The sequence below is a fragment of the Fringilla coelebs genome, assembly GCF_963513975.1.
Source record: "Fringilla coelebs genome assembly, chromosome: 3".
NCBI lineage: Eukaryota > Metazoa > Chordata > Aves > Passeriformes > Fringillidae > Fringilla > Fringilla coelebs.
This window is the reverse complement of record NC_140030.1, coordinates 32,168,713-32,185,335: the sequence shown is the minus strand read 5'-3', so window position 1 is coordinate 32,185,335 and position 16,623 is coordinate 32,168,713. Positions and strand designations below refer to the sequence as shown.

General features: G+C 34.2%; 1 protein-coding gene across 6 annotated transcripts in view; it reads right to left on the bottom strand.

Annotated features, from left to right (window-relative positions):
• Positions 1-16,623, bottom strand: part of MYO6 (myosin VI) — a 101,438-nt gene that overhangs the window by 46,259 nt on the left and 38,556 nt on the right. For all 6 annotated transcript variants that reach the window (XR_014616087.1, XM_084203727.1, XM_084203728.1 and 3 more), the window contains exons 4-10: positions 15,189-15,262; positions 13,028-13,157; positions 11,935-12,040; positions 9,999-10,054; positions 7,697-7,794; positions 5,789-5,953; positions 1,205-1,285 (exon numbers count right to left, since the gene is read on the bottom strand). Coding sequence is in view for 5 of the 6 variants with exons in the window: in XM_084203727.1 (XP_084059853.1) it covers positions 1,205-1,285; positions 5,789-5,953; positions 7,697-7,794; positions 9,999-10,054; positions 11,935-12,040; positions 13,028-13,157; positions 15,189-15,262 (710 nt within the window). In the remaining variant the exon portion in view is untranslated. The remainder of the gene's footprint in view (positions 1-1,204; positions 1,286-5,788; positions 5,954-7,696; positions 7,795-9,998; positions 10,055-11,934; positions 12,041-13,027; positions 13,158-15,188; positions 15,263-16,623) is intronic.

Sequence of the window (16,623 nt, the reverse complement as noted above, 5' to 3'; positions counted from 1 at the left end):
TGAGGCAAAATTCCCCAATGTTAGCCTATATGCTTGACAAGAATGAAGTATCTACCAGCCTTCTGCCTCAGAGTGATGTCAAATAAGTATTTTTGTATCTGATTCTCCACCATCCTTGATTATAAAAAATAGCCTACAATTAACAACAGAAGTCAGGACTACATGCTCAGTGTTACAATAATACAACCACTAGAAATCCAGGGGCAGACTTGACAATGTTCACTTGAGGAAAGGAACTATCTATACAGTCTCTGGTAGTTGAGCACGAGCTTCAAGACCACATTATGAAAGAGATGGCATGCCCACTTGGTGGAATGGGGCTCTTAAGTTATTTTTGTCAGATATATATGTAGCTTACCCTGCTACTGAATCACAAATATGGATTTGATTAATATTTGAAATACCTTCCAGCTACACAAATGTGAATTTCATACTTTTGAGTAGATTAAAATTTTATTAGAGAACAGAGTAGAAGTTTAATTAAGTGTTTTAATAACTTCCAATTCATATATACTATTAATTCAGAACAAATTCTTTAGTCTTGTCATGTGAACAGCTCAAAGGTTTAACTGCTACAAATTCTGGTAATTCCAGCTCTAAAAAATGTAAACCAAGATGGAGCAAGAAGGTATAAATGCTTTGAAGCTTCAGATTTTGTTCCAGGAAATTCCATGCTCTGGCATAACTAGCAGTTAATAGTAAGGGGAAAACAAAAACCTTTAAAGAGCACTGAGGAGGAGAATATAGTCATGGCTAGAAGTGAGGTTGCACTATTGATTTATAGAACAGTTTGGACTGTTCTATAAATCAAAACTCCAGGTAGTAAAAATTGCTCCAGAAAGAAAACATTACTTTTGACCTATTTGTACCAGTAGTTAAGATTTTAAAAAAGAAAAATTACAAAAGTGGTAGATTTTTGTTTTCCACAGAAGACAAGCTGCATCATTAAATGCTATGTTATTATAAGAAAGAGGAAACCATTTTATATACACTGTTCCATTTGGGATTTTATGATGCATGTTAAAATGTATTTCTAGGACTGAACTCCAAAGCAGAGTTCTGAATACAGCATCTTTGAGAGTACCCTCTTAGACCTAAAAAGATGTGTAAAATGAACATTTCATTCCACACTATAAAACTGTAATCACTTTCAACTCTATCTCCATTACTTAACAATATAAACTAACTAAAGATAGAAACATACCTCAGGACTCTTGCGATTTTGCAAAATCTGCTTGTCTGTTTCTTTGTTAGCGAAGAATCTGGTACAGCCTCGATTTAAATACTGTAACAATAAAAAAGTGGAAATGCATAGTAAAGATAGAAGTAAGGAAAACATATGCTTTTATTTAAGGCTTGCCCTACATGGCTTGATTTAACCATTTGATACAAACAACATAAGTCCTCATAATGCATTCCTTGAAAGTGTATTTATTTATACACTTACAAAATTAAAGAACTGCAACAGTACCAAACTTCTATTGAAAGTTTCTTGATTTTGACAATTAAAACACTTTTTGACACAATGGGATATTCATTAAGCCACACAATATTTTCTTCCTTTTTGATTCTATTAAACCTATTCAAGGAGTCCAGGATTACAGAAAAGACAACCAAAATTAGGAACAAAAATAATTACTTTTCTGGCATACGTGTAATATGAAACTACTAATTTTTCCTCACCAAATATTTCTATAGGTAGTAGGAGACATAGTGTATTAAAAAGCCTGAAGAATATTTAAAGCTTATAGCATGGTCTAAGTAGAAGCCTTATTTTGGACCTGGGTTCTGATACCCACCTTATGTTGTATAGTAATCTCAGATTTACTGTTCAGTAAATCAGACTGAATTTAGATTTAAATAATTACTGTTGCTTTCAGCAAAATGGGATCACCAGCTTTTCCTTTCTGATTTGTTCATCTGAATGTAAGAACTCTGTCCAAAAGCTTGGACAGAGCCCTTTGTCTGAAGGAAGTGAACTGATTCTTTACTCTTTGATTGAGCAAAGATGTTTTCTAAGAGGTGAACACAGACAATTCTACTCCCTGATTAAAATTTACATGCAAAATTCCAAAACCTCAAAATATTCTTCAAAGCATTCCTAACAGCAGAAGAAAACTTGGTGACAAATTTAATATTAAAAAAAAGTGACAACTGTTGAAAGCTGGCTTAGTGTTTAACAAAGTACAGAAGTTTTCTTTATCAGCCAATAATGCAAATCACAGTGTATTTTAAACACAATATATCCCTGTATTACAGCATTAGTAACACAATCCTAGAAGCTGGGGATGCAAAGTGAAAAAGGTCATATTTTTCAAAAAGAGAGCGTGGAAACTTATCTGACAGGTTGAGAATGTGAACCAGCATGGTATTAAATGATAACCTACCTAAAAGACATTTAATCACAAGATAATGGCTTTCATTTGAAAGCTAAAACCTTGAGTAAATTTATATATTAAAACAGGGAGAAATTATATTTTTAAAAGAACACAAATACACAGTTTCAGGTTATCATACAGTACAACTAAATACCATTGTACTTGGGGTTTTGTTTGTATGGTTTGCTTGACTTTTTTTTTTAGTGAAGTACAATGCACCATTGTAACTTCAATGACCCAAACATAAGTAATTTCACTTCTCTTCCTGAAATTTAGATGAGAAAAAGGTTCAGCTTCTCATCCCCATCTACTGTTCTCCAGGTACAGAATTACTGCAGGTACAGATTTACTGTGCAGCTTTACTTTCACAGCCACGTGATTCAGCCCAAGGCATCAAGACCTACAAGGTTCAGCATGGGGTTTCCTCATAACCTTGAATTTCTGAAAACTTCTGCAGGGCAACCTAAAGCATGAGCTCCCGGGACTGCAGGCTTTCATGTGGATTGTGCTGGAGAATGGGTGTGTAAGAAACCTGCAGAACTGCAGGGCTATTTGCATAATCCTTGGCCAAGTAAATTCTCACTTCCCCAGGGAGCCTGCAGGGGAAGGATGAGCTAATGTAGATGTAATGGACATCAGTGCTGCTGCAATCCAGAGGACAGGTCAGGCAGGTGCATTGTCTTGGTTCACATGCCCAGAGCAATGTGTCCCTATGCCAGGATGACCAAATGGATGGGGAGGAGATTCCAAGGGATCACTTAAGTCAAAGGGAAACAAGGCCAAGGAGTAATGAGAATTAAGTTATCCTTTATCTTTTAATAAAGTTCTGCTTCTTTGAAAAAGAGAAAAAAAAAAACAAACCAAAAAGAAAAGAACAAATAAACAAAAGACAAACAAAAACAAGAACAACAACAACAACAACAAAAAAAAAAAAAAAACACAAAAAACACAAAAAAACCCCAAAAACAAACAAAAAAAAAGTCCACCATAAATTTGAGATGGTCCTACTTCCAACAAAGTGTACTTTTAAGAAACCAGGCTTGAGTCTTAGAACTCAGGCTGGCCCTAATTTGGATTTTGACTTGATAAGCCATAAGACTCAAGACAAGGGGCACAATAGAGCCAAGGCAAAACTGTGACTTAAGAAATGAGCTTTTCTAAATAACCAATTTTAGAGTTTGAGGTTTTTTATTAATATCTTTATTGTAAAAAAAATAGTACTGATTGGAAAATCCTGATCAATCAAACTTTGCCTTGTGTAATACCACAATCTAAAGCTTGAAAGATGGCATTTCTATGAATTCTGAGCCAGATATGCAGTGAACAAAGCATGGTAACAAAAAAAAATGACACAAGTGTGCTTATTCAGAACCATTTGATGATGAAAACTGAAACAGTGAATAAGAACAAAGAACACAAAAATCATCTTGACAAAAGAAATGCAAATTTAGGAGGAAAATTATCTTTTACAATTTTGTTTTTCTAAAAATGTCCCATAAAATGGTACTTGATGAAAATTTAGTGCAATATGGGTAATAAATTTTAAGACTATTTAAATTCATTTACAAGCTTACAAAGATGAAAAATATCCCGAGGTTTTGTTTGTTTGATTTTTAATTAAAGATAATCTACTTCAAGAGAGAGATAAAAGCTGCATTAAACTTTTATAATTTAACATGCAGAGTGGACCTTTCACGTGCAAGAAACTCAGAATTCAAATACTAACTTATGGTAAAGCAATAAAATCCTTAATGGAAATTGAAGTGCCTGCTATAGTTTTAGTAGAAGTCCAAAAAAAGGTCACAGTATGATAAGGCTGGTGTGACTACAAAGTTTTTATACATGAAATATGCAAGAAAATGTCCTCTGTAAAAGAACTCAGGCTGTTAAGTACTGTCCTGCATCAGCCTGATTTTAAGAAGGTTTTAAGTCTGACCCTGTCATCTACCACTTGGGTTCTCTCATAGGCAGAATTCTTGATTTTAAAAAAATCCCCAAGAGTGGGTAGGCAGCATATTCTAGAAATAAAATCTATTGACTTAAGAAATAAATTTTAATGGAAAAGTGGCTGCACAATAAAAACATGTACTTGAAAATCTGTTCAACATTTTAGCTTTAAATCTTACAAGAATACTGCACAGAGTAACTGCAGAGTAAAGAAGAAAATTTTGAAAACTTGCTCCACATTTTACAAATATAAATGGTGTTGGGTGTTCTTAAGTATTGTATTTGTTGAATGTTTCAAAAGAAAAACTTTCCTTCTAGGGAATGGAAGCAGTTCTTTCCTGATAAGCATCAGAACAAGTTTCCATCACACAGGTGAGTACAAATAGAAAAAATATAAAAATATACAAACTAAATATTTAAAGAAATAATGTAAGGTCTATGAATGCCTAGAGAATGCCTTGAGAAAGTAAGGAAACTTGTCTTAGAATACTGGCATGGCTTTTAGAGAGCACGATCACCGTGATACCACAGTACAAATGTACAATGTACACAATGTGGAAGTGCAGCGCTGTATCCATTTCCTGGCTCATCCATAAGGAGAGACTGACTTGGCCAAGCCAAGGGGCAGCAGCTGCCTGTTTGGTGAGCAGGGTACCCCACCTTCCCCACAGCGAGCGCACTGATTCAGGTCTTGCCTGTGCAACCCCCACTTTGCAAAACTGGCAGGACATCTGTATATTTAAAGCTTCTAACCCTCTGCTGAATTTTGATGGAACTGAGTACAAAAGGGAAAGCAGCAGATAAGCACAGTTCAAGTTTTATTTAGAACAAGTAGGAAGATCAACCAACAAAGAAAACGGTCAGCGCAATAACTTAATTCTTTGTTTGCAGTGCTTCTCATCTCGTTTAAACTCAAGGAAGTCTAAAGAGATGACAGTCATTTAACTTATGTCCTTGTAATTCCACATTGTTGTATTACAAAACCCTTCAAAACCCAAGAGCTTTGGTCTGCGTATTTTAGGAATACACAAAATTCTGCTTCTGTAGTGTTCCGAGCCAAATATAAGGGAAGAAATGGGGAGAGATGGAAACAAATGACAGAACACAAGCAAAGAACTGACTGGTGTTTACCAGGAGATTTGATTTGAACTGAAGAAATTCACACTTTACATCTCTAGAACAGCCCCATAACAACATTACTAACAGCTGGGTATGCAACAGTACATTTTCTGAAAAACCAGATTCCTCAATTTTAAGACAGAGAAAAAGCATAGGAATTCTTCCAGTAAAGAAAAATGTCAGGTAGCTTTATTCCAAGATCAGATGGACTTGCAAAAAGAAAATCTAGGTTTTTTAATAGTAATGAGTCTGTCAAAGATAATAAATAGAGATTTTAGTATGGTTCTGTATGAAAAGTCCATATATGACGATATGACTTTACAAATGCTGACTCTGCTACTCACCCTAAAGTTGTCAGGAGAGCTTAAATATAGCTTTTCCCTAATGTCTTCTGGAGCACCAGCACAAAGCCTGTAAAAGATATGATAATTCCTCTCTTCTTTGCCTTGCACACAGATCCTAGATTTCTCCAGAAGGTAGTGTGACACAAATCCACCAACCACCGAGTTCTAGGAAGAAGAAATATTTTTCTGATTATCTGAATATTTGTTGAATTATTTAAGATTCAGGTTTGTAATTTACTTTTGCCTGATCATGACTCACTCAATAGAAACTCCTCCAAAAAATATTAAAAGCGATCTATACCTAATACATATTAAGCCTAGAAAAAAAACATTGCCTCTACCATTACTTCTCTCCCCAGCTCATGTGTTGTATATACATACACTCTTCTTAAAAGAAAGGTCTTCTTCACCCCAAAAAGCAGAAATTTGTAGCAGAAACTCAGGAGTTACTGCAAAGATCATTGCTACAGCCATCCTTACACTTTCTGTATGACAGTGCTATTACAACCTTCTTTAGCTGCATTTCACTGAGATTCTTGTAAAATAAAAGGAAGGGTTAAAATTATAGAGTACATATTTGGACAACATCTTAGGCAAATTAATTATGACACAACATTTTATTTCCAACACTTGCACTTCTTTATTGAGAAGGAATTCTGACACATTTTTGAGAGCTATTTCTTATCTGGCCTACGATAAAATTCCCTGTGCCTAGAGAAATATTAATAGCAAGGAAATTCCTGAACTTAATGGCCATTACAGGAACTAAGAAGGATTAATGGACTGACGAATTTGATTGCAGTTTTGCAGTCGTTCCCTTATTCAGAAGCTCTCAGTCTGTACTCATGTCATTTTGAGAAACCAGATTTAAAAAGGTGACCACAAAGTGAGATGTGATGCCTTGTAAAAAAGGGTCTCAAGTAAACAGGCTGATCTTACAGTGGAAAGCTGAAACAAGCTTTGAAGCAGTTTCTGAAGATACTCAGAGGGCTATTTGCTTCAGCTGAAGTAATTCAACTGAAACACCATGTAAGTGTTGATGGGTAGTCCCTCTCCCCACAAAGAAATTTTATTTACTAGGTAAACTATTAACAAAAGCTCTGAAGTTAAATTACAAAGCGAGTGATGAAAACTTAGGAAAAGACTGCAAGCTCAAGACCAGACAAATGAGCTTTAAGTCTGCAGGAAAAGAAACAAATTCTTGCAGTTTGTCTTTCCTCAGTCAGAAACGTGAGGAAGAATGTATGTAATCTCCAGAGAACATCAACAGGAGTCTTCAACTTGGACATACTGGCCAACCATACAGCCATCCTTTATTGTGGAACATGTGTATACATATCCCAACTACATACTGAGCAAAGAAAATTTTGCTCAGTATGTAAAATTTTGCAACTACATATGACACCTGAGCAAAGAAAATTTTTCTTAAGATACACAGTTGAATAGTATTTTTATCCAAAAACCAATTCCTTGACTTCTGCGACACACAGATTACTATGTAAGGTCCCAAAATGTCATACAAATGCATAAAAAAAGTTTGAAGTTGAAATACATTTATGTCTAATACACAAATTACACTTACTTGAGCATTAAAGGAATGGATGAAGACCTAGCAGCAAGTTAGTCTTCATATGAGAAGGCTCACATATGCAATGAAGGGACCCATTTTTAATCTTAGGTTTGTGGGAGCAATTTTCCTATTGAGTTACCACTGCCTTTCAGTAATGAGACAGTACAGTGTGGCTCTGGTTTTTCTTTCAAGGTGACACAGTACAAATCGAATCTGTAAAGTAGGACAGTGGCTATTTGCTGCAAGACTAGTAAGTCTGTTCAGTCTCCTGCCAGTCTAGTGTTTCCATTATATGGCAAAAAATTAATCACTGGTTATCTGAAATAAAATTCCAGTACCTTTTCATTGAAGTGAATTTCAACAAATTTCCCAAAACGACTGCTGTTGTTGTTGCGAACAGTCTTTGCATTTCCAAAAGCTTCTAATAGGGGATTTGCTGTTTAAAAAAATTAAATTTTTGTAGTGTTAAAATTCAATCAGAAAACTACCAAATAGAAAGAGAGAACAAATATAATTAATCGGGGAACTTATTTGGAATAAGGTTTGAAAATCAAAGGAAAAATATTACCTATAAGGAATAATATATTTTGCAAATTATACTGGATATATTGTGGTAGAACATAAAATTAAGTACTTAAGTGTCTCATAACACTGCAATGTACTTGAATCAATACTGCAAGAAATTCAGAGTCAAATACCAAATGTTATTCAGTGATGTTGTTCTATAGGAACTAGGTAAATAACTGATACATAAATGACATGAGACAGCACAGAATTTGACGCTTCCCAATTATTTATTATTTATGAAATCAAAACTACCCACTTATTCCACCGACGAAAATGCCACTTAAATGTCATGCATGCAATGTATTAGATTGACTTGGAAATTAATAAATAAAATATTAGAAAAGTGTGTTGATTTCAAAAACCACTTAACACTGTCCTTTCAAATTAGGTCAATTAAGTGACTGACTGATTTTACTTTTTACTGGCTGCTGCTTTTCAGCATGTTAAAGCCCATACAGAAAGAGTGGCAGCAAGCAATCTAATTCTCATATTCATATATATATACACACTCATACAAATATCATGCACAGTTTAAACAGTTTGAAACTGCTTATTAATTATTAATAAATAAATTAATAAATAGAAGGCCTCTGAAAGAGTATCTTTGAAGATCAAAGAAAAATAGTTTACTAAATCACATTAACAATAAACTACTAAAAATATCAGCAAGATATTTTAAGGCTTCTAGTTAAAAATAAGCACTGGAAACTAAATGAGCAGAAACTCAGATTTAAAACTCCACTGACAACCATTTAAATATCTGCTCCTACAAAAATTAAAGAATTAAGGAATGACATCAATTCTTGGATAAAATATGGGTGATAATGCATCATGTAATAGGACATGAGAATTAACCTTTTTTTGCTTGACTGTATTTTCATTTTTTTAACAATTAAAGTTCATAAAAATGCAAATCTAACAAGATCTTTGATAACTATTCAGGCATTTTATGTAATATGAAGTTTTAAAGAAAAGATTATGAACAAAACCAAATTGCACAAAGTCTTTCAGCTAGGCTGAAGGTTCCTCTAGTAATACATATGCCACAAGCATATTAAAATTATGCCTAAAAACCTTTAGAATTCATGCATCAGATACTGTTCTAAATTAAAAAGCCCAAACTCTTTGAGGAATACCTACAAGTACCAATTAATTTGCATCAGGCATTATCCAACTCTTGCCCACTTTCTGAGTTCCTTTAGCACCCAGGATTTCACTAAGGAACTGGTTTAAGCAGACCTACAGCAACAAGAGATTAAAGCCTGAAGTACTTGTCTTGAATAAGTGATTCAAATTTGAAAGCAGGAAAATTTAAAGCAAAAGTAAATTATTTTTTTAAGAAAAAGACACAGAGTCAAGAAATTTCAAAATAAATTTATGCTATGCCATAGAGGGCTAAAACTGTTGTATGAGGAATTATTAGGTTGCCTGAAGGTTGTTTTCTCTTCAGGTATTTCTATTTTATCAAAAAGCTATTTTCTGTTTAATTAGGAAGTACATCCAACATTCAAGAGGCTCAATGAGAAGGATCAACACAGTCTCTCTTCACCTTGTTTGGGACTCTACAGTAAAGATAAATACAGTCAAAGTACTGTTCTGAATTATGTGATTTCTGACAAAAAAATGTTATAACAGAAATATGATCCAGAATCATAATTTGAAAGAACTTCCCTACTTTATTTGACTCTGAGAACTTGATAGTGAGGAGAAGGAATTATATTTTCCTGGTACTAACAGATAATGAAAAAAAAATCTTATCCTTGCAGATTTTAGGCAGTTTAAAATTCCATTTTGGGTACCACCTCAAGTACGTTACATGTGTAAAGCTCAATTCAAACACACACATAAACATTTCCTAGATAATGACAGCATGATACTACAATAAATGAAAATAAAGTGAATTACAAATAAAAAATGTTTCAAAACCTAGGATCAAGATCAACTACCTGTAAATTATGCTCTAGAAAATCTGATAGTATTTCTATGGTACTTTTTTTCACTTGCTGTTGAGTCACATTTCTGGGGAAAAAAAAAAAGTTGGAACCCTTAGTTAAATGAAAGAAACTTCAATACCTTCTACAATTCTATCATCAATATCTTGGCCACTGCCATATGATTCTGTCAAATACCTGTAAAGTAAGATAAAAATATCAGTATCATTCATCTCATGTCAGGTTTCCTCACTTAAGCAGGGTTTAACATGGCTGTGCACAAATACTAAGTAATTACTATAGGGAAGGCATTCTGACTTGAAGTTTCAAATAGCTATGCACTTTGAAATAAACTTTAACTTTACTTTAAACTTTTAACTTTTCTTTTTTGTTAAAACAAAAATATTCTTGCACATTTCAAATTTTTTTCAATGCTCCAAGGCCTCCTAGAAATTTCTTTTCAACCTGCATATGGAAATTGCAGTTTCCAATACTATTACTGTATTATCTGTATTTATTAATAATCTTATTAAATACATATGGTTTCATGTCTATTTCCTGAATTTAAGACTGTTGCCATCCATACTGTTTCTGTGTTCATAACTATCAGTGTTAATAAAAACCCACATGGAGATGATAAGGATAAGGAATTACAAGTGTACAACTAAGGCAGGATTCAATTTAGCAATTGAAGAAAGAATTAGAAAATAAAGCCACAATCTACTTGCTCCAAAGTCCTAGTCTTTTTTAATTTTTTTTTTCCCCTGCTCACAGGGCATGCTTTCTGGAAATTCACAGGTGAATCTGGGACAAGTTAAAAACAGCTCTTGAAAATGGGGCTTTCCAAAAAACTTTAGAAGCACTAAAAGAGCTGTTCTAGCACCTTTTACTTTCTAATCAAACAAGGGTAAAATCTTTCAGCTTTTAAAACTCAGTTATGTTTTGTACAGGGACTCTGTGGTGGAGAGTGGTGGGGAGAAGTAACAGCAATGATATTTGCCTGTTGTATAATGAGCTGTTCTTTTGCTGAGAAGTGGAAGAATAATCTCCTTTAAGAGCATCTCTTGTGAGATATTCTTCCAGTGCCTGCTTCTTTTTCTGTTACTCTTATCAGGAATAGAGTCAGATGTCCCTTGTAAAAAATCATTACCAGCACCTTGCAGTAATTCTTGCAGCTATCTATGAAAGGTTGCACAGGGGCAGCACAGAGCAGTATGAAGGACAGACAGGCAGTTGTGACAATTCTTCACGGGATGTGGAAAATAATTCCTCTACTGTATAAAAATACTAGAAAATACATTGTTTTAGGGAAAAGGGAATTAAATATTTGTAGAGGGAAACAAGTCCAAGGCAGGGCAAGGGAGCATATTTACACTTCCCACACTGTGCTTCCCTGCATCATCAGGCCACCTATGACATAGGTGTATTTAAAGGAGCCATTCTTTCTAGTTACAGTGTTCCAGAGTGATAAAAAGCCATTAAAAGATAATGCAGATATGGAAGCAAAGCTGATATATGTCAGCAATATGTCTTTCCATGTAATTTTGTACACTTGATTTAGTATTGGTTGTACATGAACATCAGTAAATAAATAAATAAATAAAGTCTTACTCAGTAAACTAGGGTAAAGTATGTTAAAATTAAAAAGATACTCAAGCAAACTAAAAAAAAAAAAAACTCAGGGAAAACACAGAAATAATATTTATGGCAAAACAGAAATACATATTTATGGCAAAACCACCAGTGTCTTGCAAGATACAGTTAATATGTCTAGTTACGTTTTTTATCAACCACAATGCCAGATGTGCAATACCAAAATGACTGTAGCATAAACCACAATAACTACATGATGTCACTACCATTGAGTTAAAGCTTCTGTCAGTATGTAGCTATTTCTGCACATTATCATGTCAGCATTTAGCTCAATTTGTTGTAATAAAGTGCACATTGAAACTAATACATATCTTACTGAATTGTATCTTAAACCCACTGATGACCTTAGTTTGCTCTGCCTCTATGTCAACCAAATGCATAAACACAAGAGATTCACTTACTAACTTTGGTGCAAACATACAAACCTCAAAACAAATTTAGTGTTTTCTGTCTTGCCAGCTCCTGATTCTCCAGAGACTATGATGGATTGACTCATCTTAAGCACTTTCATGTCACGGAATGCTTTATCAGCTTAAAAAGAAGAATATGGTTAACATGACAAAAATTAATACTCAGCAGAATTGCAAGGATAAAGTTAAGCTACAATGTAGAAAATTAAAATGTAGCATTTTCAGGAATAGAAACTAAATCTTTACAATTAAATGAATTACAGTTTATTAAATTCTGTTTCCCTTTAATTTATACTTCAGTTGTAATTCTTCCAACACTGACATGTAAGAACTCAAAATCTTGGAAACAAAGGCCTACTCAATTATATCCAGAGTAAAACAAAACAAAATCAACAATCTAGAGCTAAATCTTTTTAATTAAATGTATTTGTAAAAAGTAGTCAGTGTTAATTTTATATATTTTTAAAAGGGAAACTTTCAATTGGTCTTTGCAACAAGTGACATCTGAGGAAACTTGGAAAAAATCTCTCTTATTATGCAACAGGTACTAAAACTCCAGCTAATTATATTTTTTACCTGAAAATAAAATACAAAACAGTGAGAAGGCCTTTAACATGTCAAACTTTGATTATAGTTTCCAACTATTTTTTATTTTCAAAAGTGACTGAAAGCAGATTTAAGCCATAAATAACATTACAATGTACTTTCTGTCTGTAACACAAGCATATAAAAGGAAACAGTGAATGTGCTCTGGCAACATAATTTAAGGCAAAGAAAATTACTACACTGAAAGACAGTGACAATCATTATTATGCCTTTTTCACTTACAAAATTTGAATTTCTTTATTCTTTTTTAGGTTATTTTAATGGTTGCAAATTATATTTAAATTGCTTAGACTTAAAACACTGGAAGTGCAGAATAACCCTAAGAGAGTTGTCACAGTTGCTCATTTCCAGGTTCTTCAAAAAGATGGGAAGATTTGCAATTTTGGTTTTATTTTATAGTGGTTCAAAATAAGTTAATTAGTGCTACAGGTGGCAATTTACAGATAACTCTGAAGAATTCAGTGCTTGTTTATTAAGAGACAAATACAGGCTCAATACATACCAATTGCAAAAACATGTGGAGGCAATGTTCCCAGCGATCTACCCTGGTACTTTTTAATAGTATCTGAAGAGTAAAACTTAGGTATATCAAAGTATGGGTTCACTGCAATAAGAATGTTGGCTACATAGGTCTGTGAAGAAAACAATGAACAGCAAATTACTAGGCAGTATCCAAGCAAGTGGTTAACAACAATTGTCTATTACTAGTGCAGACTATAACCTCCATATAACAATTGCATTTATGATCCTCTGCAGCTAGTGCAAACACAAGTCAGGATATATTTTTATGGTTCCTTTAATTATCTTCTCAGCATTTCTATGAAATTATGCTGGGAAAATTTCCTAACCACCGAGCTGTGGAGTATGTCCTGAATCTGACCTTTCTCCCAGTCTCCTTTTAAATTATTTCCTATTGTCTGCATTACTGGATCAAGGACGGGACGCCAAAACCTCCTGCTCAAAAGCGAATAAACTATGCTCATGGATAGCATAACACACTGTCCTCAGTGAGGAGGATAGCTTTTCAATATCTAATGGAAGCAACTCAGCAGGAAGGACTGACAGGATCCTGCCTGGGAATGCATTCAAGCCAGGCAATAAAAGCATTCAACCAAAAGAAAATTAGCTATAGCTGCTTCCACAGAGAGAAATACAGAATGCAAATGTTCTCTTACAGAGAAGGAATTTGAGAAGAATCTCAGACAAAGGCTGCTTTCTACCTTTCCACAGGACAAGGAAGACTGAAGAGAGTGGGGTTTTTTATGTTTATGAAAGAAACTCTTATAGCTTAGTTATAATTGCCAGATTACATACAGGAAAGAAGAGGGGTCAGAATTAAATTAAAAATCAGATTTACAGGAAAAGACCTGAAGAAAATGAAGTATACCTTCAGCCTGAATAACTTATTTGCTTTGTTGTTGCTGAGAATGTCCCTAAAAAACTGAAATTTGGAAACTATTGTGCAATACATTAATAGAAGACTGGATCACACAATATATGACGTTTCTTAAATAGTTCTATTTTCAGCACTTATTTCACCAAAGGAAAACTTTCCTTCAAGAGTTGCAAATACTAGTATTAATTTTCCTTTTAATAACATAATAAATATTGTTAACCAGGATTTTGAAAAAGGCATAAAACTGTTCACAACAGAAATGTAGCTAAATTATAAACGGGAAAAAAAATTCCTTTTTTTTCCTTCAGAAAATACATGTGTTCTGAACAACATAGTAGTACTTGTTTACACTGAAGAAAGGCTTTATGAACTACTATCCTGCTTTATGAAAATACTATCCCATCCCATGATCAGTTCATATTCAGAATTTTACTTCCTTGGGTGGGTTTACTGTTTGGTTGGGTTTCTTTAAGGATTATTTTTCCAAAGCAACATTCAAATGGCCATTTTTATTTATTTATATTTGATGGTGCTTGATCTTGAGCCATAAAAAATTTAAAGCTATGTAAATTAACTGCAACAGAAGAAAACGATTATACTTTCTTTTTACACTTATATAAAAGGGTTTAGCTAAATTAATTTTATAATATATGCTAAAAGAAAAGTTTATTATTTTCAACACAGACACTTTAAACTATGTAGAACTGTTTCCTATTATCCCTATCCAGCTTTCTACTAGGAAAGAAAAATTAAGAAAGAAAGAAAACTCTTATCTTCTGTTTCACAGCTGTCAGTATCTGGGCAGATGGCAAGGACAAAATGTAATTTAGTCAGAATTCATTAAGTACAATTAGGCAATTTGATAGCAATATAAAAGATTAAGATGGACATCTGAGCTAGGAGGTGTCAAAGACGGCACCTGTTTGCTTCGTTCAAAAATAATGAAGAAAGAAAACCATCTTTGTTAACAGTGAAATAAGTTACCTGTAGGAACATTTGTGATACAAAGCTGTGCTATGGTTGCACATGAACAGTCATGTAGAGAAAAGCCTATTGCTCTGCCTGCTAAAAATCAGATGGGATTCTGATCTAAAAGTATAATTTAAGGAAAAAAAAAGTGAAAAAAAGGCAAAAAAAAAGGCCTACAACCTCGACCTTTCCACATTAGCAGTTCTGTTATAGAGAAAAAAAACAGAAGTGGAGACACTTGGTGAATTTTTGAAAGGACATCTCTGTTAGACTGGTTGTCATGACACACAATACTTACGTAAATTCTGTCCTTACTGTACCGAACTTTGATATTGTGAAGGAGAGTGGCTTCATTTAAATACATCAGGGAACCTGCAAGTAAGAAACAATCATATATCATTAAGAACTCAGGACTATTTTAAGTACAAACAAAAAACTAAATCTTGAATTAAGGAAAATTTTCTTCCCCTCTTTGTTTACAGTTTAATCCTATCATTTCCTCACACTGTCTTGAGACAGGAGTACTGACTCTACATACATTTTAAAAACCACAAACCTTAACTGTACATTTGGAGTTACAGAAAGCTGCAGAACAAAGAATTGGGCTGCAGAAGCCTCAAATACAGGCTCTGCTCAGCATAAGATTCTTTAACCAGCCTGTCAAACACAGCACGTCTGCCTTCACACCAGCCTCTAAGCACAAAAACTGCTGCCTACTAAAATCCCTACCAATGACTATTTCCTTCCTTCCAGTTCCCATCTCCAATCTCAGCCACAGTGTCCCCAGGGTAATGCCACCCAACTGACATTTGGAGTAACAGCTGGCTTCTGGTGATTTTTGAATTGATGAATATAAACATCTAATCTGGATCTGGAGGCAGCAACAGCAGCATCACAATACCAGGCACTAACCCTTCCCTGCCTCAATTCTGAATTTTGTGAGTACTAGGCCTTCTCAGAGAAACTGTTAGGGGAAAAAAAATGCTAACACACTAAAACCTAGCTGTATTTTTCTCCCTTGTTCTTTAACATAAAACATCTGACCCTGAGATTAGCTCAGTTAATGCTACTAAGACCAGTGTTGTGGGTTTGATCCCTATACAGGCTAATATTCATTGAAGAGCTGGATTCAATATCATTGTGGGTCCTTTCCAGATCAGAACATTCTGATGTGGTTCTGTAACTGCTGAAATGTTACAGAGTGGTCACACCCAGAGAATGCTTCAGACTGTACAGATTCACATTCTGGCAAAGCTGGTCCTTGTTTTCTGCTACAAAGCATTGAAAAGTGTCAGCAGCCCTAATTACTGAGGTAATTTTCAGTTCCCACTATAACACTGAGGGCACTACTCATTACACAGCCTCCATTTTCAAATATGTTCAATTCATTTTATCTCACTGCTTCAAATCAAATGTATTTGATTTCAAATCAAATCAAATATCAACACTATTTTGTGTAGTGACAACTGACATACTGCCACACTGATAAACCTTACAGTAATACAGTATAAAAACTTTTATACATCCAACTACTATGGATGGAGTAAGCACTGGACCAATAATGTCTTTACTTTTTAAGGAAAGACTGGACATGGGACTTCATGCAACAGTCAAGTTGACATGGTGGTGTTAGGTCAGAGGTTGGACTCAGTGATCTCAGAGGTCTTTTCCAACCTAATTGGTTCTGTGATTCTGTAATAGTAACCACTATCTTGCACCTCACACAAGGGTCA